The following is a 9,064-nucleotide window of genomic DNA, read 5'->3' as shown; positions in this document are numbered from 1 at the left end:
AAGGATGTAGTGGGGAGGAAAATGGACGAATTCTAGGGAAGAAAGAGGATTTCAGGGAAAGAAAAGTGAGATGGGGGAGAAGGAAGAAAGGACAAAAGAAAAAGGCCAAGAAACGGGGGAATGAGGGAAATTAGTGCAGGTTTTTAGGGGGGGAAACTCTTAAAAGGATCATCTTTATTCGGGGAGAATCTTTTCTTTTTGATTAAATATCAATAAAGCAGAGGAAACGAAAGCAAATGTGTCTACCAGCAAGCCTCCAGGGACACTAGCAGCTTCGGCCGTGCTTGACTTAGGTCTAAAAAAAAAGACAAAAAAAAGATCAGCCAGCTATATCCTGAGCCTTAGTACCTAAAAAAGGAAGATGCAAAAGATATTAATTGAACCATTAATAAAGTGGTGCGGGAAAGTGTTCAGAAATGTTCACTTGTTTCAAAATGAACCGTGACTTAGTGTAATGTTACGAAGAGAAAATTGGTGATAAAAGAAAAAGAAAAAGAAATATATATATATATATATATATAAAGTAATTAAAGAAGTTATAAGTGAACTGTGATTTAGACTCAATTTTTTTGGGTCATTTAAAGTGAATCGTATATTGAAGTGAATCACGTGATCAGAGAATTAAATAAATCATGAATCGTGGTAGAAAAAAAAGTATATGAATTATGAATATAACGGATTATAGATATATGTAATGAATCATAAATTAAATGGCAATATAAAAACAGAATATTGTGATCAGTCTATATGCGTTAATGAGATAGCTAATTAATAATTTCAAATCTACTGAGTACCATTTGTCTTTAGTGAAAAGACAATATTGCATCAATTATAATAATAAAAAAAATCAAGGCTCTTTGATTTCTTTCATACAATAATTAATAAGATCACGTAACAAAAACCACAGGAATGATATTTAGTTGGAAATCTGACGGAAAAACATCATTGAAAATCATCTGCAATAGAAAAAAAATATATATATGTATGAATAAAAAAATAAATAAATACATACATACAAATAAATAAATACATTAAATGAATACGTATATGAAAAATAATAATTGAAGCAACGTCACGAATACAAATTTATATCACAAAATATTTGCACGAATTATGATTAACCTGACTTTTAACTCTGGAAATAATGAAGGGGGTTGACCACTTCAGAGTTTTTCTTTAATGAGTTCTAATAAAGCAATAAAACTAGATTATAAACTTGAATTTTAGGCGAACTGATGTCTGATAAAAAATAAAACAGTGATAAAAACAGTGATAAAAATAGTGATAAAAAAGTGATAAAAATTGTGAAATGTGTTTATTTCTTTCTAATCCTCTAATTTCTTTACATTTATTATAATGAACAAGTACATAACGTAAATTTGTAGAATATGTATTATGACGTATCCTGGAAACGCGATGCAAAGAGAAATGAATAAATTTATGAAAAGATTTAGACTGACCACGAAAGGATTAATTTTCGTTTGGAATAAAATATCGAAAATTAATAATATTAAGTCTCAGGGTCTTTTATAAAAGGCTCTATGAAAGCAACACTGTTCATTCGTTATATCTAATCATTAAAGTTTTAAGTGAATAATGAGTGTACACAGAGAGGCTCTTGTCAATGCAAGTATATATGCATAAGCAGATCCATGATCCTTCTCTCGTAGACTCTCTCTCTCTCTCTCTCACTTCCTCTCTCTCTCTCTCCGCCGTCTCTCTCTCCCGCTCTCTCTGCCCTCTCTCTCTCCTCTCTCGCTCCTCTCTCTCTGCTCCCTCTCTCGTCTCCTCTCTCTCTCGTCTTCCTCTCTCTCTCTCGTCTCTCTCTTCCTCTCATCTCTCTCTCTCTCTCTCCTCTCCCTCCCCCCCCCCCCCCCTCTCTCTCTCTCTCTCTCTCCTCCTCTCTCTCTCTCTCTCTCTCCCTCTCCCCCCTCCCCCCCCCCTCATCTCCTCCTCTCTCCTCTCTCTCTCTCCTCTCTCTCCCTCTCTTCCTCTCTCTCTGTCTCTCTCTCTCTCTCGCTCTCTCTTCTCTCCTCCTCCTTCTCTCGTCTCTCTCTCTCTCTCTCTTCTCTCTCTCTCTCTCCTCCTCTCCCTCCTCTCTCCCTCCCTCCCCCCCCCCCTCTCCCTACTCTCCTCCCTCACCGGCCATCTCTCTCCTCTCTCTCCGTTCTCTCTCCTCTGCATCTCTCCCCCCCTGCTCTTCTTCTCCTCTGACTCTCCTCCTCTGCCCCACTCCCTCCTCCTCTTCCATTACAGCTACCTCACTCAATCTCTATAAACCATGTCTCTTTTGCTCAATCACATAAAAACTGATTTCAGAACGACTCCTGGACTCAAACTGAATTATCATAAGAATAATCAGGAATTGTCTTGTAGCTCATTTTTTTTTTTTTTTTTTTTTTTACTCTCAAAATCAGATACTTCTCCCGACCTCCTAACGCTTTTTTGAGCTAGATCTTTATTCAATTATGAACAAATACAGCAAATGAAATTTTCATCATCTGGAACAGGAAATTTTTACATTCATTTCCCTAATTTCTATTTTTTTTTTTTTCCTCTCTCTTCCCCCTTCCTTTTTTCTCTCTCTCTCCCCCTTCCTCCCCCCTCCTCTCTTTCTCCTCCCCCTCCCCCCCCCCCCTCTCTCCTCCTCTTCTCTTCTCTCCTCCCTCCCCCCCTCTCTCCCTTTTCCTTTTACTAAAAAAAAACGCAATTTTCCGGACTTTTTTAAATAAAAAAATAAATTAAAACCCGGAAAAAAAAAAAAAAAAAAGGGGGAAAAAAGGAAGAAATTAAGGAAAAAAAATTAAAAATTTTCATGAAATTCAAAAATTTTTTTTTTTTTTTTAAAATAAGACAAAAAACATCCCCGGGAAAAAAAAAAAAAAAAAAACCCACACCGCGACATACTCCCATTTACTGCGGGGTTAGACTTTAAAGATTTGGAAATTTTTATTGGGGGGAAAAAAGGAGTGAATCTGTGAAAAAAAAAAAAAATAAATAAATTTTGGGTTGGGTTTTTTTTTTTTTCTTCTTTTTCCTTTCTCCTTTTTTTTTTACCCTTTCCCCCCCTTTTCCCCACCCCCATTTTTCCCCCTCTTTTTCTTTTTTTCCCCCCCCCCCCCCTTTTTTTCTTTTTTTTTTTCCCTTTTTTTCTTTCCCCCATTTTCCCCCCTTTTTTCCCCCCCCCCCCTCTCCCCCCCCCCCCCCCCCCCCCCCCCCCTCCCCCTCTCCCTCCCCCTCCTCCTCCCTCCCTCCCTCCTCCCCACCATCTCCCTCCCTCATCGCCCCTCCCCCACTCCCTCCCCTCCCTCCCCTCCCTCCTCTTCCCGTCCCCCTCCCCCCATCTCCACCCTCCTCCTCCTCCCCTTACTCCTCCTCCCTCCTCCCACTATCTCCGTCCCCCCTTCCTCCTTCCTCCTCCTCCCCCTCTCCCCCCACCCCCTCCCTCCCTCCCCCCCCCACCCTTTCCCTCCCTCCCTCCCTTCCCTCCCTTCTTCCTCCCCCCCCCCCCCCCCCCCCTCCCTCCCCCCCCCCCTCCCTCCCCCCTCCCTCCCACCCACCCTCCCTCCCTTCCCTCCCTCCCTCCCTGCCCTCCTCCTTACCGTGCAGGGGCGGGGGCGGCGGCAGACGCGGCGGCGCTCCCTCGAGGCCGACCCCCGAGCCCTCGAATCGCGGCAGCGGTGACTCGTCGTCTTCCTCCATGTCGGGCTGGAAGAGCACCAGCGGGGGGGCGGAGGTCAAACATAAGGGGGGGTAAAGGGTACAGAGGGGTATGGGGCGGGTATGGGGGGAGGGGGTGTTATTAGGGGTCAAAGGGCCAAGCGTAAGGCGTCCATGTGGTCAAGAGGTTGTGGTTTCGAGATTCTTTTTTTTTTTTTTTATTGAGGTTTCTGGTCCGTGGTTTGGATGAAAAGGGTTGAAATTTAGTGGATTCGAGATCAGTCTGCAAATTCAAGACGTGGATCAAACGTTGCAAAATCAAGCCTGGAGTTTGCCAAATCAAGGCCTGAGATTGCAGATCAGTCCCAGGAGCCAAGCGAGGACCAGACCTCACACTCGAAACCCAAGCTCGAGACCAAACGGGACCAAGATCTTGTCCTTTTTTTTATCAGCACTTTATGGCTTTTCCAGCGAAGAACATCCCGCCTCAATTTTAAACTTTACGTCTGAGCAAAACTACTTCATTTTTATTTTATCTATTTATTCATATATATATATATATATATATATATATATATATATATATATATATATATATATATATATATATATATATTTTACATAACATATATATTAATCATATATATATTTCTTTTCGATGACATGCGGGTGTTCTAAGACTTTCCAAAGCCGTTCTGTTAAATATTCTAGAGTATACTAGGATAGTCTAAAAGCAATAATCTTATACTAATAAGGGTCTGTTCCTTTTTTCTTTTTATTCTCTCTCTCAATAAACATATTTTCTTCTATATTTCTTCCTTTTACCTTCTAAAAAAAAAATACCATTACCTACATCTACAGTTACCATTACTCTGTCCTCTGAAGTTAACAAAGAGGATGGTATTTAACGTGGGTGTGTGGGAAGCCTGTGTTTATGTGGCCTTACCTGTTACAGCGAGAAGTAATGAAGTTCTTGTTTTTTTTTTTTTTTGTTTTTGTTTTTTTTTTTTTTTTTTGTTACACAAATTCTTTCTTTTAACTAATATCAATCTTCCATCCTTTTTTTAAAGGGTTTAAAGTTAATAAAATTAATATTAAATTTATTGTTTAACCTTTTTTTTTTTTTTTTTTTTTTGCAACAAAAATTTCTTACCTAATCTTCAAAACTTATGATATATTTAGGGGTTATCCCTCCATGCATTCAAAATTACACACAAATTACCAAATTTCTTATAATCCTTAGGGTATCCCTCCAAATGCACTTGCAATTACCAATTACTTCTTCTCCCGTATTTCTTTTTAAGATTGTTTATTCCATACTTTTTATTTAAATTTAATCTTCTATTTATTTTCATTTAACTTACACATTTTCATCTTATAAAATATGTAAATATTTCATAACTTCGTATCCCTAAAACGTGTTTACAACTTATTCCACTTACCGAAATCGTCTCCATTACCATAAATTTATTTTATAACCATGAATATATTTGCAACTTACCCTACACACGCATATTATACAACATGAATTTATATCATAACCTCGTATCCCTAATGGCCATCTGCAACTTACTTCACACACCAAATATATTCATTTTAAACACTCGTATCTCTGCAATGCATTTGCAACTTACCCTCTCCACTTTGCTAACCACTTTACACCGCTCATTAATCGCTCAACACTTAACACAGAGATAATATTGGTTATCTTATGCCTTACTTCACCTAAGTTTCACCTGGGTATGTTTCGATCTAAGTTCTTTTTCCTTTAAATGCACTGTATACGTATGTTCTAATAACATAAAATAAATAAGTGCTGTTTCTCTGTATCAATTTAGAGGTCATCCATAATTATCAACATTTTCAAAAGAGTACAAAGAGCACTCTTTTCTGGGACCAACCTCCCACCTTCCCTTTTCTCCCTCCTCCCCAGAGAGTACTTTGACAATGTTGATCCTCGAACATAGAAGAAACAACCAGTCCCCAAGTACGTTCTTCAGGGTGGTCCGATAAAACTGTCCCTTGATGGCACCGGGGGACCAGAGCTGGAACCATGTGAGGACATTTTACTCAACCAGCTTGGAGAATCCACACTTGACAAACAACAATGTACCCAAACCAGTTGTTATTTCCAATAAAAAAGCCATGATTTGATAGTCAGGTACAGCATGAGAAGCATTCTACTGAAGAATTCTGTTTGTCTCGACACCTGGCCATCATTATTCCCCAATAGAATAATAGGTCCCACAGCTACTGTGATTTATCGAACTCCAATTTGACATACATGTACATCACTGAAAGATCGCTGAAAGACCTATTGCAACTTTTCAATTTCACTTGAACAATGATCTTTTCCTCTGCCCAGCGTAGAAAAGAGCATTGGTCCATTTATTCGTCCAGGTCCAAGTGCCGGGAACCCACAGTCACAAATCAACAAGGTTATTCCCAGCAGAATACTGACGCGCTGTGTGCATAGCGGCGGAAAATGTATTTATGCCCGACCGGGAAATTCAATAGCAGAAAATAATTGACATTTTTTTTACCTTTTTGAAAAGCGTATAAGGGTCATTAACCCCCCTCCCTCCCAGCGTACGTTCTGTACGCTTTTGAAAATGTTGATAATTATGGATGACCCCTTAACCCTAATATCTAAAATCCTAACATTACTTATTAAGATAAAATGAAATAAAACAAAACAAATCATTCTTATTTATAATATAAATAGGGTTATATGCGACTTCCTCAAAGATTCATATTTAATCCTACTCAAAAAACTATAGTAAAATGAAATAAAAATCCTTATGTACCAAGTGTACATAATAAATAAAGAATAGATAAATAATAAAATAAAGTTACCCTTAACCAAAAGTACTTTATATCTAACCTCCTAATTTCATTGAAAATCGAGTTTTTTTGTTTTTTTTTCTTCTTCTTCTTCGTTATTTCCTCCTCTTCTTCCAGTCTTTCTTTCTCTTCTTCTTCTTCTTTATTTCCTTCTCTTCTATTTTTTTCTTTTCTTTTCTCCTATTTATTCCTTCTCTGTCCCCTTCTTTTCTTCTATTTTTTCCCCTTCCTCAAAACCCGTGGTGTGCGTTAAGGCTCATAGTCCGTATCTCTCGACACGTTTCAACGGACCTTATGTCCTCTGTGGCGCGTTTTGGGGATCGCCTCTTCACCTTTTTTTCTTTTTTTTTTTTTTCTTTTTTTTATATTATTTATTGTATTTGTTTTGTTTATTTTGTGTATTTTTATTTATTTATTTAATTATTTTTATCTTTATTTTCCTTTTCTTTTGGCAACACTCTTACGATGTGTCCCGTTTGTTTGTTTGTTTGTTTTTTGTGCTTTTCTCTGTAGTTATTTTTTCGTTAAAGTTACTGTTATTTCTCCTCTATTTCTCGATCTTTTTATTTTCTATATGATTGTTTGGATACTTTCTTTTCCTATCTTTATTTTTATTTTTTTATTTTTTATTATTTTTTTTTTTTTTTTGTTATGACAGTTATCTGTTCTTACACCATTTTCTTTTTTGTTTTACTAACCTCCTTTTCCTTCTCATTCCGCGAAATTATGCGTTTTTATTATTGTTACTCCCTTTTTATTTCTACTTTTCTTTAAATTACCTTATTTGACCTATCTCCTTTTTCTTTTTGTTATTTTAATTAATTTATTTTACTTCTTCCTTAACGTCCATGTTTTTTTTTTCTCTCTCTCTCTCTTTCCCTCTCTCTGTCTCTCCTTTCATTCTCCTTTCTCAGCTGCAATTTCCTCTTCAGTTTCATCTTCTTTTTCAAAATCTCCATCTTCTTTTTCCATTCTTTTCCCTGTTCATTTTTTTTTTTTTTTTTTATTCTCTCTGTCCTTTTCTCTCTTCTAACCCTTACCTTTTCCTTTCAATTTCTATTTTTTTTATTTCTCTTTTCTTTCCCTCTCTTTTCCTTTCCTTTTTTTCCTTTCTTTTCTCCTTTCCCCCCCTCTCTTCCATCTCTTTCTTCTCTCTTTTTCTTTCTTTTTCTTTCACTTACCGCGAAGTAGTCTTCCATAATGTCGACATGATTTCCTCTTTCCTTCTTCCGTGTCAATACATTCCTTTTTTCATTCAGTACCCATGCTATCACCTCTGACCTTGTCTCTTTCGATTTTGAACTATCTTCTCATAATCTGATCCTCTCTCGTTTTTCTTTCTTACTTACCGAGTAGTCCTTCCAAAGTCGCATTCTCCTCTGCGTCTCGACCAAGCAAAAGACGGAAGCAAGAAAGCAAGATCACTCATGATGCAATAATAGGAAATATAATAATTAATAATATAGACCGTATGCTAATACGACCTAATGCTTTCTAAATTGCTGTTTACATTGAAGAGAACAAGGAGAAAAAAAATGAAGTATTTTTTTTTTTTAGATGATGCTAAATATTTGAAAAGAAAAAAATGTGTTTGGCACGTAATTCAATATAATCTAACAATTCTATAATAATATCGATAATAATAATAACTGTAATAATAATAACTTACAAAGTCTACTGATAACATTTACTGAATATTTACTACTTTTACCAGACCAGAAACTTTCCTTTTTCTTTTCTTTTTACATGAGAAAAAAAAATTATATATATATATATATATATACATATATATATATATATATATATATATATATATATATATATATATATATATATATATATAAATGGAATATGCCACTTAGGATAACCATCTAATGATCTAAAATCCATTGCTGTTTATATACCAAGCGAATTTCCTTGGTTGAAGCGGAGAAAATTTCTAGTCCGGTATTTCGAAAGCTAACTTAAGAGATCCTACTTTCATGATGGAAACACGTCTTGCTTTTCATTATCCATCATGCTCTCCCAATGCCACCTTTAAGGCAAACCTCTGATTTAAAAAAAATGATAATAATAATAATAATATAGATAATAATAATAACATTAATCGGGGGAAAAAAATATCATTTGTAAAAATAGAAAAATTACAAAATATCAAAATAGTCCAGAATATCGTAAAATATATATCATTTAAAAGATATTTAAAATATAATACCCAGTGAGAACGGAAAATGTTGCAAATGAAAACACTGCAAAAACAACTCTATTTCTCTATCATGCATACTTAAATTTTAATAATAATATTGACCATAATACTGCATAAGATAATAATGATACTTAATGATAATGATAATAATAAGAGCAACAAAGTTTTATTTCGATAATAGAAAACCTGAAAAAATACACTACTTTCATCCACATTAAACATTAAAAGCAGATAACTAATGTTTATATGTTTAACTCCTCAAAATTCATTCAGGGTAAAAAAAAAAAAAAAAAAAAAATCTACGCATTACACAAAAAAAAAATCCAGAAAAAAACATGAAAATTAACCTTGTTC

General features: G+C 35.8%; 1 protein-coding gene across 1 annotated transcript in view; it reads right to left on the bottom strand.

The window, feature by feature from the left end:
• The window catches only part of LOC119579852 (collagen alpha-1(XI) chain-like), a 22,583-nt gene extending 14,865 nt beyond the window's left edge, over positions 1–7,718 (bottom strand). Inside the window, exons 1-2 of the mRNA XM_037927704.1 lie at positions 7,686–7,718; positions 3,603–3,708 (exon numbers count right to left, since the gene is read on the bottom strand). Coding sequence (XP_037783632.1) covers positions 3,603–3,708; positions 7,686–7,703 — 124 coding nt within the window. The 5' untranslated portion in view covers positions 7,704–7,718. The remainder of the gene's footprint in view (positions 1–3,602; positions 3,709–7,685) is intronic.
• Between the last annotated feature and the right edge of the window lie 1,346 nt (positions 7,719–9,064).

The sequence above is a fragment of the Penaeus monodon genome, chromosome 13 (assembly GCF_015228065.2).
Source record: "Penaeus monodon isolate SGIC_2016 chromosome 13, NSTDA_Pmon_1, whole genome shotgun sequence".
Taxonomy (NCBI): Eukaryota; Metazoa; Arthropoda; class Malacostraca; order Decapoda; family Penaeidae; genus Penaeus; species Penaeus monodon.
The sequence above is the reverse complement of the archived record's forward strand: the minus strand, read 5'-3'. Positions and strand labels throughout refer to the sequence as shown.